Source organism: Coturnix japonica, chromosome W (genome assembly GCF_054131305.1).
Source record: "Coturnix japonica strain WE chromosome W, WE-NBRP24, whole genome shotgun sequence".
Taxonomy (NCBI): Eukaryota; Metazoa; Chordata; class Aves; order Galliformes; family Phasianidae; genus Coturnix; species Coturnix japonica.
The window spans coordinates 2,841,290-2,857,481 of record NC_140701.1 but is presented as its reverse complement, the minus strand read 5'-3'; the positions used below and the strand labels follow the sequence as shown (position 1 = coordinate 2,857,481).

Here is a 16,192-nt window from a genome sequence, read left to right as displayed (position 1 = left end):
GGCAGTTCAGGATTAGCCAGAGACAAGCCAGCCATCTGTGTGAACTGAGACCAATTGCACTTTTCTAGTCTGTGGCCACTGACAGCTTCTGAGAGCTACCAAGCAATGCAACCTAGCAGAATTCAGAAGGGAAACCAAGAGAGCCTACCTGAGCTCCACTGCCTTTCAATGCTTTGTGCAGAGGGAAGGGAAAGAGGGGAAAACAAACACCGCTCTACATCCCTCTGAGCCAATAGACACTTTGCCCTAGATTAGCTCTGGTGCTGCATAAGCTGGGCTTCCACAGCATGTGTTCAGGCGGAAATCAAGGCCTCCCTGGAAGAACATAAAAAAGAGAGAGAAACGTTTGCTTTAACAGAGTTTATGTCTTCTGGTCATAACACTTCAGAAGCCTCAGAGGCTTCTTCTCCTCTGTATATTTTCATTCATCTTAGATTTTGCTTTCATTCAATGTGACCTCACTAAGCAAATATTGTCTAAGACCATGAGCATCACATGAATGTGCAGATCTCAAGCTGCTCACTTATCTAGTACCCTTGGCATGATGCTTTCTTTTCCTCAGCTGATCATCTCGATTGTGCCTGTTGATTGTGCAACAACAGCCTGTTGGTCTCGATTACCTGTGAGAGGCTCTAAATTTGGCCAGGAAAAATCATTTGATGATAAATAATTCTCTTGGAATCAGTAAGGCAGTCTTCCCATTCTTTCTTACCAGCACCCATCTTACATGTTAATAAAGGCTTCTGGAAATCAGTTTGAAGATCAAGAAACAATTCAGTTCAAGCATATGCAATCACAGGATTTGTACGTCACCTGCAAAAGTCATTTTATTCTATCCACAATCTCATCCTACATACAGATCCTTAGAAGGTTCCTTAGGCACACCAACCCCATGCTCCTATTACAGACCCTTGCATAACACAGGTGATATACCTACAAGATTATCTACAGCTTAGACTACAAAAACAGGGAGTCTAGCTAGAGAAAATAATCTACCTGTGCTTCCGAGCAATCTGTTAACCACTCTCACACAGTTCAGGCCATTCCAAACAAGATGCAATGACATGTCAGCCACAGAAACAGCTTGATTTTAAGGAGTTTGTTTGGACAAGCCCCTGTTGCATACGGTGGTCAAACATGCATTACTTGGGGGCACATTGTATTTGATTTAACACATCCTCTTACCTCTGGCTTTGCACAGAGTCCAAAGTCTATCAGCTTCAAATTGTCAATCAGCAGATTTTCCCGGTGGATGAGAAAGCAGTCAGGAATGATTTCCACCCAAATGCCCAAGGAAACATCTTTTCTCTTCTTTTATTTCCTGCTGTAGACAGTGGTTCCCAGTCTACTCAAAGCTCGCTCGCTCTCGCTGTCTCAGAGATCTTCACTGACTGCTGGCAAGTTCCCATCTTCCAATATCCCAGGTGGGAAATACTAGCTTGTATCTGTTGGAAAGGACCTGGGGACTAGGAGGACAAGTGGTGAGAGACCACAGGCTGAATGCAAGCCAGCAGTGTGCTCTGACAGAAAAGAAGTACAACAAGATCATCAGCTGCATTAAAAAGCAGCACAACCAGACCAGGACAAGTCATTCCTGCTTCAACACTCACTGGACCACATCTACAATACTGTATCTGGTTTTTGGCCAGGAAGGATAACAACCTGAAACAAACTCTGAAGCAAGTTCTATGGATGACCTCCAGCCTGTGCAGGGGGCTGAAGCTCCCACTCAGAGAAGAGAAGCTGGGGAGAATGATCTTTGTGACAGAAAATCCATTGGATGGGGCCAGAGGAATGCATCTCACCCCATACCCTCTGTATAGCCACCATTTGTTTAAAGGATCACTCTTCCTTGAGGCACAAAACTAGAGCAGGTTACACAACAGACTGACACCACAAGGGCTTCTCTCGAGATACAAACTGCAGCAAAGAGCATCACAAAAATGTGAAACCAACACTCAGATCAGATCTGTGTCTCTGCTCCGCTCATTAGGAGCATCATGTTTTACTCCCCTTTCAGAGGAAGATACTTCTTCAAGGATAACAAAATCCAGCTCAGCTACAGAACATAGTACCAAATAGCAATAATTATCTCACATTTCCTGTAGGGAAAGAATCCTAAGCACAAGATAATGAAGGATGTCTGAGCTTCAGCTGGGACTGAATTATTTTCTTCAGTGTCTGATACAATACAACGTTTTCATTCTAGAGAAACAATGGAGATAGCGCAGTGATGCTTACAGCTGCTGCCAGGCAGCGTTGTACAGAGCCACAGTCAATCTCAGCTGAGAGCCCAAGGAAGTGAGAAGAAACAGAACTAGGACAGCTGACTTAAACTGGCCAAAGGATATTCCATACTATATGACATATTGTGGAAGGAGTTTTGAAGGGGGTAGAACTTCATGTAAATCTCTTCCACTACTAGGAGGCTGTGCACTGATTGGTAGGTGGTGAGCAATTGCTTAGGCATTCATCATAACTCTGAGGGAAGAAAAGACACATTGCTGACACATTGCAGCCCCACATCCCCCTCTGCCCCCCCACAGCCCCACACCCCCCTGTCCTCCCCGCACTCCCCATCAGCCCATCCCACCTCAGTGCTGCCTCTGTCTCTTCTCTCCTCTCCCCGTCCCAGCGCCGGCCTCCCCCGGCCTCCCATTGGGCAGCGGCAGCTCCGCCGGCTCCGATTGGCTGAGCCGCAGTGCGTGGGAGTGGCCGTTGTAGGGGGGGCAGAGGGGGATGTGGGGCTGCAATGTGTCAGTGTCAGGAGCACAGGTGAAGGCAGCTGAGCTGTGTGAGCAGTTGTGTTTGAGTCTGGCTGCAGCTCTCTTAGACCCCACTGAAGGGCTGAGTGCCACTGGGAAAGGATCTCTGTGTGGAGATTGCTTCTACTAGAGGTAGTTCTATCAGACTGTTCTATAGAGCTGTGCAGGGGCTGTAAAAGGAGCTGAGGGGGACTGTAGGGGGGATATGGGGCTGTGGTGGGCCATAGGAGGACTAGGGGCTCTAGGGGGCTGTGAGGGTGTGTAGGGGTTGTGGGGAGCTATTGGAGGATATGGGCAGGTATGGGGCTTTAAGGGGTGGTGTATGGAGAGATAGAGGGTTGTGGGGGCCTTAGGGTGATATGGGGCTACTGGGGGCTGTCGGGGACTGTGGGGAGGAATATGAAGTTGTAGCAGATTGTGGGGGTGTAGGTGTGGTATATATATGTACATCTATGGGAATATACATATGAAAAAGATAGATCCATGTGTGTTCTGGGCTGCACTGAAAAAGGGGTGGCCAGCAGGAGAGGGAGGTGATTGTCCCCTCCTGCTCAGCTCTTGTGAGGCCCTATTTGCAGCACTGTGTCCAGGCCTGGGAAGGATGTGGAGCTGTTGGGGTGGGTCCAAAGGAGGGCCACTGTGATGATCAGACGGAAATTTGGGTGAAGCTGCCTGATTTTATGAAGCTATTCCTGTTATTTTCTTGGTGCTGTGTTTCCCAAATGAGTGGTTTCTGGCTGTGCTGCAGCACCAGTCTGCATGTGAACATCAACTCTATTCACCATCTGGGAAGATCACGACTTCCCTTCTCCCACCAGCACCACTGAATTACAGTTACTCTAAGGAATCCTTAAAGAAGGGTTTATAGCTGTCCTGTTATCTGAAGTGCTTGGGGCATTCTGATGCTATTAAGCTCTATGTATTAACAAGTTCAAAAAGAAAAGGTAGGCATCTGATTGTTGTGCCAGTTTCTAAGTTATTTGGAAAGCTGTACCACCCAACCACTCCTTCTATTTGATGGAGGTGACAAAGCTCAGTTTAATTTCTGACTGCTGTTTAAATCCTGAAGCTCGAGCTGGTTCCTGGAGCAGAAAAAGCTCGGTAGCTGTCCCTCCTAAAAGCAGGCACCTCTGAGCAAAATATGACATCTCAATTTCTGATGGTAAGGTCAGGAGATCTGATTCCAGCATCTAGCTTTTGGCTTCATGCTATGTTAGTGGGACCTTTGGCATCCAGCACTGACTAACAGCAACTGACAGGCTGGTAACAGTGCACATCAAAGCAGTTATGTGTCAAGATGGGTCAGGAAAATTGTATGGCATTGAGATTTCCTGTCTTTGCTCTTTGCAGATCTAACTAGCTGCTGGAAGAATACTGTACGCCATGTTCACACCATTTTCAATGAGCTGGATGAGTCTGTTGTTGGCATTTTAATGCAATTGACCAGGCAGGCAATATGTATGGAGTATTTGGCTCTCTCTACAGTAATGAATATTTCAGTGTCTTCAACGTGTGGCTCATTGCTTCCATTTCAGGCTGCCCAGAGAAGCTGTGGATGCCTGTCCTTGGTGTTGAAGGCGAGGTTGGATGGGTGATGGGCAGCCTGAGCTGGTTAGTGGGCAGCCAGCCCATGGCAGGGTGTTTAGAACTGGATGATCTTGAAGGTTTCTTCCAACCCAAGCCCTCCCGTGATCCTATGATTCTGTGATTTCATTCAGGTTTATTGAGATGAGATGAGTTCTAAATGCGCTGTTCTCCATATGATTATAATTGGAGTCTTAAATTATAATTGGGTGACTTAAAGCAGACACCATACCTTCTGATGGCCAAAATGAAATGAAATCAATCCTTTACTGTGTCAGTAGTCTGTAACTAGAGCCCATCAGGTAATTCCCAGCCTCCTGCCTGTATCAGTGGCTGCACACAGTGAAAAAGTCTGATGGGAATTTAACCTCTAAAATGTTCAGAAGCAACCAGAGGGTGAATATATTCACTATGCAAATACCTGCAGGAATAAGCTTGTCATGTATGTCCTCAGGTACCACAGTAGTTAATGGTGGGACTCAGTAGGTCATGCTGAAAGTTGAGTCTGCTGATCTTGAAGGTCTTTTCCAGCCTACATGACCTTATGCTAATATTTCTGTATTTCTTTCTGTTCAGCTCCCAGAAAACCTCCCACCCAGCCCCCAGTTGACTCCGTGGTGAAAAATAAAACAGAAACCTCAGTGACGCTGGCATGGTCCCCTCCGAAGATGCAACCCCCATTCCAATCGATTGCTACATTGTGGAACGCAAGAAACTAACTGGCTTCACCTGGGTGAGGTGCCACGAGTCTCATGTCCCCGTCCCAGAGTTCACGGTGAGCAATCTGTCTGAAGAGGCTGATGATCAGTTCCGAGTGTCTGCAGTCAGTGCACATGGATAGAGCCTGTATCTGGAATTCCCAGGAAGCGTGCACCTTGGTAAGCACAAAAGCCCGAATGGAAATGGGTCAGTGTGTGCTGAGCAGCTGTGTTGGTTCCCTAAAGTTGTTTTCTTTGACTTGAAGGATAGTAGTGCATTAACACACCAAAGGCTTTCCCTTATTCCTAGTTCTCCTATCTCCTATCAACCTCCAGCTACCACTAAAGTGATACAAGTTATGTTTCTGTGACAGAGACATGAATATTATTATCTTTTGATATCTCACATGTGCAAGAGGCAGAACTTTCTGTAACAGATTTGAAGCATAGAAGTGCTTCTTCCAGTACTCATGCAAAGGGTGAAGTAGAAATGTACCTATGATTTAATCTTCCATCTCTAAATGAGATCCCAGACTTGCATCTAAAGAGCATTAAGACATCCATGTTGTTCTTCCTCAGAACCAGTCCTGGCTGTGAAATCCCCACTAACAACTGGTGAAGCTGTACCTGGAGGGGATGCCATGTTTACTATTGACCTTACAACAACGTGTTGCAGCACTTGGTACATCAATGGTAAAGTCTTACAGGAAAGCGAGACCTGCATCATCAAGAGAACCCAAACTACTCACAGCCTAATGATAAAGAACGTCAGCAAGAACGATGATGGAGCAGAAGTGAAATTTGTTGCCAAAAATGTTGATGTCAGCACCAAGATGAAAGTGAGAGGTATTTGCTTTGATCCTTCTCCTTTCCTCTTCCAGTCAAGGCATAGTTGCTGTGATCTGATGATTAGAACTGGGGCTGCAGGCATTCACTGCCTGTACCAAATACCTGAAATTGCATCCCATGGACTGATGTGAGTCCTGGTAATGACCTAAACATGATAGCACTGAGTGTAGGGTAAGCCAGTCTACCCAGCTGCTTGGTATCTGAACCAGATTGCTTCATGCCAGCTGATGAATGTCTGCAGTTCACAGCTATTGACCAGTGCATTCAGTCACCAGGTTTACCACTGCATCACCATAGAGCAGTACTTTCAGCTCCAGGTTCAGACAGCCTTTCTGATTGCACTGGAATAGTTTAGAAGTAGGGGAGCAATCATTCCAATAATATCAATCAGCGTTGCATGACCAAATATAACAAATAAACATTCGTGATGGGAGGAGCTGTTTGTCACTGGGTGGAAACCTCTGCAGAAGCATGTTTAGAGCATTCTTAATCAGTAGAAGGAGATGTTTGGTTGATTTTTACTTAGTAAATCTGGCAAGAAGACCAAATTAAATATCTTGAATTGCTCAGCACTGACATGTAGAAGAGACCTGTGATGAGTCACAGGGATGTTTACTTAGCTGTCATTCCATGGTGGGCTTTTTCTTACACAGATGTAGGGAGAAACTGAACTTTCCCACGCAGGTCTCTGTTTTGCTGCAGGGTTTAGGTCTGATCTCCGAGATCCACACGCTGGGCCTTGATTGCAATAAATGAGAGCCCTTTGTTTGCTCCAGTGGAAGACTTTCCATTTCTGCAGTACCCTCTGCAGAAGACACAAATGCAAATGCACCTTCTTCCCAGCAACAATTGCCTTGTTCTTTTTTACACTGAGTATGCATGAGGCTCTTCATCATATTCTTCTGGCTTGTCACCCTTGTTGATCCATGGAGAAACAACAAAGCCCTAGAGTAGTGTATGCACTTTGGCATTGGAGAGCTTACTTAATTGCTTCTTCTCAATGAACAAACTCCAGAGAGGCATGGAGACAGCTCCAAACAGAATTGAATAACGGGACTAAACTTATGGAGAGCAGAACTTCCTGCCAAGGCTTGTCAGCTAGTCTTAATTTTGCTTTTCTTCTCCCTCTTTGTCACGTTAGCATAATATTTCATACTGGCAGGTCTGCCCTCAGAATTAACTGGCACAGGCTACCCAGGGAGGTGGTGGGATCCCTGGAGGTGTTCAGGAACTGTGGAGATGTGGCCCTGATGGATGTTATCAGGGGGCATGGTGGGGTGGGTTGGGGTTGGAATCAAAGGAGGACCCCCATGTATTTCAGCAGGAAGCACTACTGGTAATAAGACCTTTGGAGCAAATCCTGGTAGGGCCACGCTCAGCTGGTCCAGTCCGGAGGCTGTTCCTCCTTCCTGCAGTATCTGCAGTGAAAACCAGCAGCTGCTTTTGTGTGGCTGGGCTCACATCCAGCAGTGGTGAGGTGACTACAATTATTCCACTGTGTGTTAATAGAGGCCAGTTTCATCATCTAACTTTTGCGCTCCAATTAACTTCCATAAAGGAATTCTGTTTTTCTTTTCAGTCCTAAGTGTTGTCTCCATCTTTTAGGCTCAATTTGTTTTCCAGGGAGTTACAATGCAGTAATAGAACACCCTCCATTTATTTCCTTCTAGTTTGCTTGTTCCAATTCTTTCCTCAGTTTTCCGAGTTTAGACATTTTCTTTAAGCCCCGGGCTTCTTCCTTTGGCTCTGTCCCCTGTACAGTGTATGTCTTTCAACTTGTGGAGATAAGGTAATCTGGTACGTGGTTTATAAAAGCTGCCAATTTGCCAGCTTCTGAATTAGAATCTAGCAATTAGAACTAGGATTAAACGTGTATGTTTGGCCTTATGATAAATGAATGCCTCATGGTCAGCAATGTCCCTGCAGTTCTTTACCATCGTACATATTTTGTGTGCCCATATTTTGTTTCAGCACTGGCAGACTTCATAAACAAAGAGACAACTGGAGTCACGACTTGAGCCCTGACATCTGGGCTTCATTCTTCTAGTTCATGAATTGCCTCAGCACTTACATCATCTTTAAACCTATGACTGAAACGGTCCTAAGTTCTTAGCATGGGAATCCAGTCTCCTCTTTTGACAAATTAAACTCCACATTTGGAGAGTTGAGTGTCTCCTGCTGTACCCGAAGGACGTTGTGATCTCTGAGGTGTCTCCCTGAGGTGCTGTAAGCACAGCCATTAGCTCATAGTGTAAGTAAAGCACTGTCAGGTCAAGCCTGGAGGAGTAATGCTTGTCACTGACACGTTCCTGTTCAGGGTGGAGCTGGAGGATAAAATAACACAAGAAATTGTCATTGAAAGTCAATATCTGTGAAATTCAACTGGCTGCATTCACAGAACCTGGCGTTAAGATCTGGTTTCTGGTTTATTTCTTGAGCCTCTTTTCCATAACCCAGTCCTCATTTATGAACTGAAGCTCTACTGAAAGCCTTTTGCTGTGTATGCTCATGCTGCAGTGCAGCGCTTGTGACCTTTAACAGCACATTCACATTCCTCTGATCACAGGATCCTTAAGGTTGATTAATACCCTCTAGTCCAACTGCTCACCCATCACCACCATTATGCTCACCATCAGCAGGCTAAAAACTCAGCAGAGATGATAGATCAAGCACAACACTGGATTTGGGATGGCTAGAGATTCCTAAGATATTGAAGGGTTGCTTGCAGGTGGTGTTGGCTCAGGTATTCACCCTGCATCCCACCTCCCGTTCTGTTTGGTTGAGAATCATGCATTCTGCAATTTCACTTTGTAATTCAAAGCCCCTTTCTTTATCTGTTGAAAAACTGATCTAAAACAAGCCAAGAAGACTCCGTTGGAACTGGTTGATGCAGAACAAAGGCATCCCCAAAGGACAAGTTGCACTGTTTGATGAACATTATTGGATGAGAGTTAAGCTAAGATTTAAAAAGTTCTGGGGCTGTCTCTGAGCATCAAATACAGAGGAAGCCTGCATGATTCCCTGAGAATGGATACCTTCTACTTTGGTGTAGGGTTAAGGGAACACTAGCAGTAACTCCTATCACAAAATGTCACGTGGCTCAGAGAAAAATGCCATCAAGAGGGGGCTTAATTAGGAGCAACAAATGGTCACAAGATGGTCTTAGGGCTGGGAAGTAATCTATCTATGTGATACTGATTGATGCTATTAGTTCTTAACAGCTTGACTCTAGAGGGACTGTTCTTCTTTGGTCACCTAGTTTTAAAAGAATAGATGGCTCCTGTCTATTACAATTTTTAATGCATTATTTGTTCACTGATGCCATAAATGTGCCTGGCATAGCAATTGGCCTTGGTATATCCAGTGACTGAAAGCAAAAGTTGTTGCTGTAAGAAATGCAATACTAAGCTTGGTCTGCCTGTAGCTGACAGCCATCAGCTTGCTCCTCAGGCAGGTTCTGTCTGGATGGAATGAAGGGCATGAAATACTGATGTGCTCATCAAACGCTGCTTGTTAGCTTAGAGACAAGGTGTTGAATAGGTTTGTTCATGCATTGAAAACACGTTACTTAGCTGCCTTCATTTTAGCTACAGAAGAACGTGTGCAGAATACAGAATTGATTAAAAGAAATAAGAACTGTCTGCATAGAACTTACTCTTTCCTTACACAGGAGAATCAAGCACACGTTTGTATGTGAGTACCTCCAGAGGTGAAACTCGATCACCCAAATGTAATGAGCAGAGACATTACAATCAGTTCTAACTGTATCTTCATGCTGTGCTGAATAAGCCTGAGTCAGGATGTAAACCACTTTCTCTTTTTTTCTTCAGATGAAGCCAATAATGTTGTCAACAAGCCCAAAATGACTCCAGAAATATCAGTCAGTCCTTCTGAAGACCTGGAGCTGGTGTGTGAGGTGTCAGCTGCAAGCAGAGCTGTTGTATGGAAGAAAGATCAAACAGAGGTGAAGCAGGACCAGAAGACAACCATCATCTCCCAGGGGACGCACCGCAACCTCATGGTCAAAAATGTGACCCTGAAAGACCAAGGGAGCTACAGCTGTGAAACAAAAGATGACAAAGCAACATTCCAAGTGAAAGTCAGAGGTGAGAAAATGCTTGGAATCCCAGAGATAAAGGAACGCTTCATTTGGTGTGTCTTGCATTTGGAGGATCAACTGACAGCCTCTCTGGTGCAAAACATTTTGGCTCTAGGACTTTCTCTGTCATCTAGTCTCATAGCAACACTTTTCTACATGTGCTTTTCCATCCAGGAATGAATTACTGCAACAAACCATAGGCAAGGAGGGTAACTTGTGCAGCTCTTGTAGTCAGCTGGTGTCTGCAGGGTTACAGTGCAAGAACACACCAGGCATGCAAGGAGTGAGAAAAGGGGAGGTGTTTGAAGAGATCTGGTTACAAAATTTGAGTGACACAATTAGCTGGAAAATGCCAATAATCAGACTCATAAATGACCTGGGTTGCAAAGGCCCACAGTGCTCATCCAGTTCCAACCCCCTTCTTTCTATGTGCAGGGTTGCCAAGCAGCAGCCCAGGCTGCCCAGAACCACATCCAGCCTGGCCTTGAATGCCTGCAGGGATGGAGCATCCACAGTCTCCTTGGGCAACCTGTTCTAGAGGGCCGTTCCCTTCTGATTTACTGGAAATGTAGAGAGACATCAGAAGAAAAAAAGATAAGATAGGAGGTTCAGCAGTGCATGCAGGTGTTCTAAATCTCATGTCCAAATCTGCTATCAGACTGCAAAATGTTTAGCTTTGTGATATGATGTGATATGATATGATATGATATGATGTGATATGATATGATATGATATGACATGAAATGATATGTCTATCATTTCCCAAGGGAAAATAGAGGGGAAAGTATTTTCCTGTCTTAGTGAGGCATCACGATGCTCCCTGTGAAGTGCAAGTATAATGAAAACGGGCAACTGGAGTAAGCTCTGCAGCAGACTACAGCAAAACTGTGTGACTCTTGTGATGTCCCTGCAGAGAAAGAAGACGTGTTTACAGAGAAGGACAAGATACAAAAGGAGATGAAGGCTGCACCAACAGAAAATGCCACGCTGAGCTGCGAGGTGGCCCAGGAGAAGATGGAGGTGAAGTGGTACAAGGAGGGGAAACTGATCACCTGGAGCAAGAAGTTCAAGGTGGAGTCAGAAGGCAAACAGCGTCGGCTGGTGGTGAGCCAGGTGGAGAAGAAAGATGCAGGGGAGTACAGCTGCGAGGCTGCTGGCCAGAAACTCACCTTCAAGATTCATGTCACAGGTGAGACAGGTGTTGTCTGAAATACAGCAGAGAACAGTAAAGTAAAATCTAGTTTCTATTATACAGTGATCCAGTTGCAGTAGTCTGTGCTGAGGTTTTTTCCCTAGACTTGATTGCCTGGGTTTGTAGAAAGTATTTGGTTTTAGTATGGCACAAAGACCTGTTTCAGTCTGTCTGTAGAATAATAATTACTGATATATGTACAATGGAAGCAATATTCAAGATATTATTCAAATCTCTCCTGTGCCTGAGATCCCAAACTGTAATTCTTGTTCACCGAAACATTTGACTAAGATAAGTATGTGCAGTGAGGCTGGAGTGCATGTTGTACGTGCAGCCTTTCATGGCAGGAGAAGCAGGAACTTCTCCTAGTAGTACACTGCCTTTTTACTATGCCTTTATGTTGGAGGCTGCATCTGGATAGGTGAGTCTGCTACTCACAGTAAGAGACCTGGTAGAGCTGACTATTCCCAGAGCGCAAAGTAAAATAGATATCTGCAAATCACACACAAAGAACAAAGGACTGCGTTGGTGAGCATATTTCCTTTGTGCCTTTGACAGTCACAGTTGTGGCAATGGTAGAGGCCATGAGGAGTCTGTTCAGGAAGCCAGGAGTACTGTTCTGGGTCATGAAAAGGCAGCCAGTGGTTTGACTATCGCATGTTTATGTGTTTTGATGTTTCACAGTGGGTCTGAAGTAAAAGGAACTCAGGTTTTGGTTGCCTGCAGGACAGATGTTCTTTTGGGTTCAATATGTTTGCATAGTGACTTGCAACCATGGGACTGGTGTTCAAGGACCCTCTTGGTTCCTTCAGTTCCTTGGTTCTTTCTTGCCTAGATTTGACACTTTGTTTCAACAGAAGAGCTGATATTCTCTAGTGAAGGCTATTAGTTTGGGCACAAGTGGTAACCTAAACCTGTTCCAACCTGTACATACAAACCTGCAAGATGGTCTCATTTCAGTCCTTCTGTTTTTCTTTTCTTCCCTCAGAGCCAAAACCTGTGTTTATAAACCAGGAGAAGGTGCAGAAAGAGCTGAGTGCTGCCCTGGCAGCAAGTGCCTCCCTCAGCTGTGAAGTAGCACAGGATCCAACTGGAGTAAAATGATCCAAGGATGGAAGACTGCTTGCCTCCTCCAGAAAGTTCAGAATGGAATCTGTGGGCAAAACATGGCGTCTGGTTGTGGAGCAGCTGGAGAAGAAAGATGCTGGAGAATACATCTGCGAGGCTGCTGGCCAGAAGATGACCTTCAAGTTGGAAACAACTGGTGAGCATTTGCTTTGGGAACACTAAGCAGCTTTGGTGGGATGTGGATGTGGGGGAATGGCTGGTTTCATTGACATGAGAGAACAGGCAGTGATGCTGTGAAACCAGATGGATGATGCTCAGCCTGGCCATGTGCCTCAGAGCTGTTTGCTCAAGGAAGCCAAGTGTAGTTGTGGGTTTGCTCTCAAGAGCACAGTTTGGTAGGGATGAGTTGGCGGTTGGACTAGATGACCTTAGTGGTCTTTTCCAGCCTTAGTGACTCTGTGGTTCTCTGCTTCAGGAAAGACCTACTCGCTGACTTACACACGTGTCCAAGTCAAGGATGCCGCAGAAATAAAATCTGTAGCAGAAAAGGCAGAATCTCGTGCCCATCTTACAGTGAAAGGTAATTATGCTTCTGATGACGATTTTGCTTAAATTATCTTATGTTATAAACCAGCTAACATCCTTTGCTTTAATGTCAAGGAAGTTAAACACCACCATGACCTTTCACAGAAATAAAAGCTCCAACCTACCTGCCTTTCTGCCCACAAAATATCCAGCTTGTCTTTTGGGATTTACTTTGCTAAGTAAAACAGGCGATTTTCTTAGGAAGTTGATTTTCTACCTTTAGACTTCAGATTTGTGTTTGAACGTTGAGGGATAAAAACATAGCTTGAATTTTTCTTCATCTTCTCTGTATGTTTGAAATGAGCACAGGTTGTGTTTTTTTTTTAGTATATACAATGTTAGGGTATATATATGATGTTAAGTGTGGTAAAGAAAAGGGAGACATTTGAGTTAGCACAGTACTCAAGAGTTCAGTCCCCAGCTTTGCCACTGTTACAATTATAAGGGCAAGAACATCCTGGAAAATGAATTTCTCCTAAGTAGAGTCATTACATTTGAGCTACAGAGACCTTTACTAGGAGAAAACTTGTTGTTCAGAGCTACGTTGCTGTATTTAACCAAAGTAATTATCAATGTCTGTGTTTCACTGATCCTCTATTCCATTTCGTAATGCGAGGAGTTTGATATCGAGATGGGAAGGTCATGATTTGATTTGGATGTTGGACTGGGAATCAGAAGATCTGGGCTCTCTTCAGGTTGTCAGTCTTATTGTCTGACTTCTTAACAACTTTCCTTTCTTTCTACTACTTTTTTAATGATGTTTTAAGGCATTTTGAGCTGATAGGTGTAGTGTTCATGTGCAGTAATGCTGACATGAGTAAGTAGGGTGATAATGTATGGGTTTTTTATATTCCTTCTAAATCTCTGCTTTCTCTTGTTCCATCCTTCTTAAAGAGCAATCCATTAATCTAGTAAAGGAGCTGTGTGATGAGGATGTGACTGAGCCTGAAGAAGCCAAATTTGAATGTGAGATATCCATTCCTTCTATGAAACCTCCCAAGTGGTATCTGCGTGAAGAAATCTTACAGGCTGGCAGAAACTTGATTATGCAGCAAGAAGGCACCATCCACCGGCTGACCATACCGAAAACCACCACTGATATGACAGGCACCATTCAGTTCTCAATTGGCAAATCCAAATCCACAGCCAATCTGCTCATCAGAGGTAACGTATCCTGGCTTGATTTACATCATGAAGATGAAGAATTAATTACCGTACAGTCTTCCTTCACTGGAGTCTTTGAAATATTGTGTGTTTTCTGGAGGGTCTGCTCCATTTCCTTTTAAAAGTCGTTGGACACTAAATGAGACAGCTGCATCTCAATAAAAGATGTGTTTGAATAGTTGTGATGTGCTTACTATTCAGACCTACAGAGCTGAGGTTTTGTCCTTGGCTATACCAAAGAAGTCAAATCAGGTGGAATTAATTGTATTTCTGAACTAGACAAGTTTAAGTTTGGTAGCACCTAAATTTGGTGCGGTTTGTCATTGATTTCATCTGAAGGAAACTTCCAGGCTTCTTATCTGCTGTTGTCCCCAGCGTAAGAGTCTCCATTCACATCCTAAAGTACTTGTTATATTTTCAACTCACTCTTATTTGAAAAAAAGCCTCAACTGGGAGCAATTTAATAAGCACAGAACAAGAGCTGGACCTTGCATTTAGTAGATAATATACAGTATTACTTTATAGAAATGTAGTCAATGGCATTCCCTATAGGCAATCGTTTGTTTTATCTTTAGAGTGGTTCAAAGAACAATTGTGAACATGGAATTAATTGGAATGGAATACACGCAAGAGACTTTCCTCTTCTTCCAGTTGTCCTCATCCTTTCTTCTCTTCTACCCCTGTTTTGCAGATTACCATTTACAAATCACCAGGAAGTTGGAGGACAAGACAGCTTTGGAACGTCATTCTGTCATCCTGTCCTGTGACTTCAGGCCTTCTCCAAAGGTTGTGAAATGGTTCAAGGGCCACCCACCCATCGAGCCCTCTGAGAAGTACAAGATCAAGAGGGATAAGCATTCAGCAGAGCTCAAGATTCTGAAGCTGAAGCCCGATGATGCTGGTGTGTACAAGTGCAAGGCAGAAATTGCAGAGACTTAGGCCACGCTGACAGCTGAAGGTATGAGCATGGAGGGTGGCCTCTTCCATGTCCTATTTCACCTCAGATTTCTCTTCTTAAGGTTCTTATTTTTGTAACAGTTCACCTTGTTTCCCCACAGCTCGCAATGTAGAAGTGACGAAGCACCTGCATGATGTGGAAACTGAAGAAGAGAGCTCTGCTGTCTTCTCCTGCGAGCTGTCCCATGATGACGAGGACGTGGAATGGTTCCTGAATGGCAACCTCCTTTACACCAACAATTACAATGACATCAAGAACGTTGGCAGTTGCTGCACACTGACAATGAGTCAGGTTAAGCCTGAAGATGCTGGCACAGTGACAGTGAAGTCAGACAAGGTGTCAGAAAGCGCGCGCCTGAAGGTGATAGGTGGGTCTGGTCACAACCCTCCTGGATGTAAGAGATGCTAAGGAGCTCCAGTTCATTCTATTGTGAAGCAATCCTGCTTCTAAAGCTCACCTCTCTGGGGTGACAAGTCATCAGGGGCTTTCTTCCAGTGGAAGGTTCCATTGCAGCAGATATCAACGAAGGAGGATGGTTTTGGTGTCCTGCCAAAGCATTCCATTGCTTTTTATCATCATTTTACTTAACACAAGAAGAGTTACAGGAGCAATTTTTTTACTGCTTCAGTGCCATGCAGTGTCAATGCTGTTGTCTCCAAGGATTTATGACTGCAGGGAGAGATCAGCTTATCCTCTTAATCCTGTGGCCTGCTGTATGAGCTCTGCTCCATGTGAGGGCAATGCCAGCTCTCCAGCTTTAGAAGAGCTGCATCCCAATAACTTCATATGATATCAGTCCCACCCACAGCAATGCAGGCTGTCCCTCCTGTTCCCTGTATTCTCCTACTGATTAGTTCAGAATTCCTTAAAGCGCATTCTGTCAAGAGACATGAAACCGCTTTAGGTTCTATATTGGTGTTGTCAGTACTGGTAAAGATTTATTGATCTCTCCTTAAAAAGCTGAAAGCAACTGGAAATGTCTCAACTTCTGTATCACGTTGTTCTGTTTTGCCTGTTTAATTGCAGAGAAGCCTGCTGTCTTCATGAAGTCCTTGGATGATGCTTTTGGTGAGGAGCGGGGTGTGATTAAATTGGAATGTGAAGTCTCTAAAGAGAAGGTCAAACCAGTGAGGAAAAAGGACGGTGATGTGCTCACTTCTGGCAACAAGTATGAGCTGGTACAGTCTGGGAAGACCCTATGTCTCCTTCTCCATGACCTCGAGAAGCCAG

The 16,192-nt window shown here is 44.5% G+C and overlaps 1 protein-coding gene and 1 long non-coding RNA gene across 2 annotated transcripts; both read left to right on the top strand.

The window, feature by feature from the left end:
- The first annotated feature begins 4,062 nt into the window (after positions 1–4,062).
- On the top strand, positions 4,063–14,602 carry LOC146754224 (myosin-binding protein C, fast-type-like). The gene is made up of 4 exons (XM_085527487.1): positions 4,063–4,066; positions 12,701–12,835; positions 13,735–14,004; positions 14,580–14,602. Exons 1-4 carry the CDS (start codon positions 4,063–4,065, stop codon positions 14,600–14,602), a joined length of 432 nt encoding a protein of 143 aa, XP_085383613.1.
- A 104-nt stretch (positions 14,603–14,706) lies between these two features.
- LOC146754223 (uncharacterized) lies at positions 14,707–16,192 on the top strand. The gene is made up of 3 exons (XR_014938865.1): positions 14,707–14,962; positions 15,063–15,329; positions 15,989–16,192. It is a non-coding gene; the product is annotated as an uncharacterized LOC146754223 (long non-coding RNA).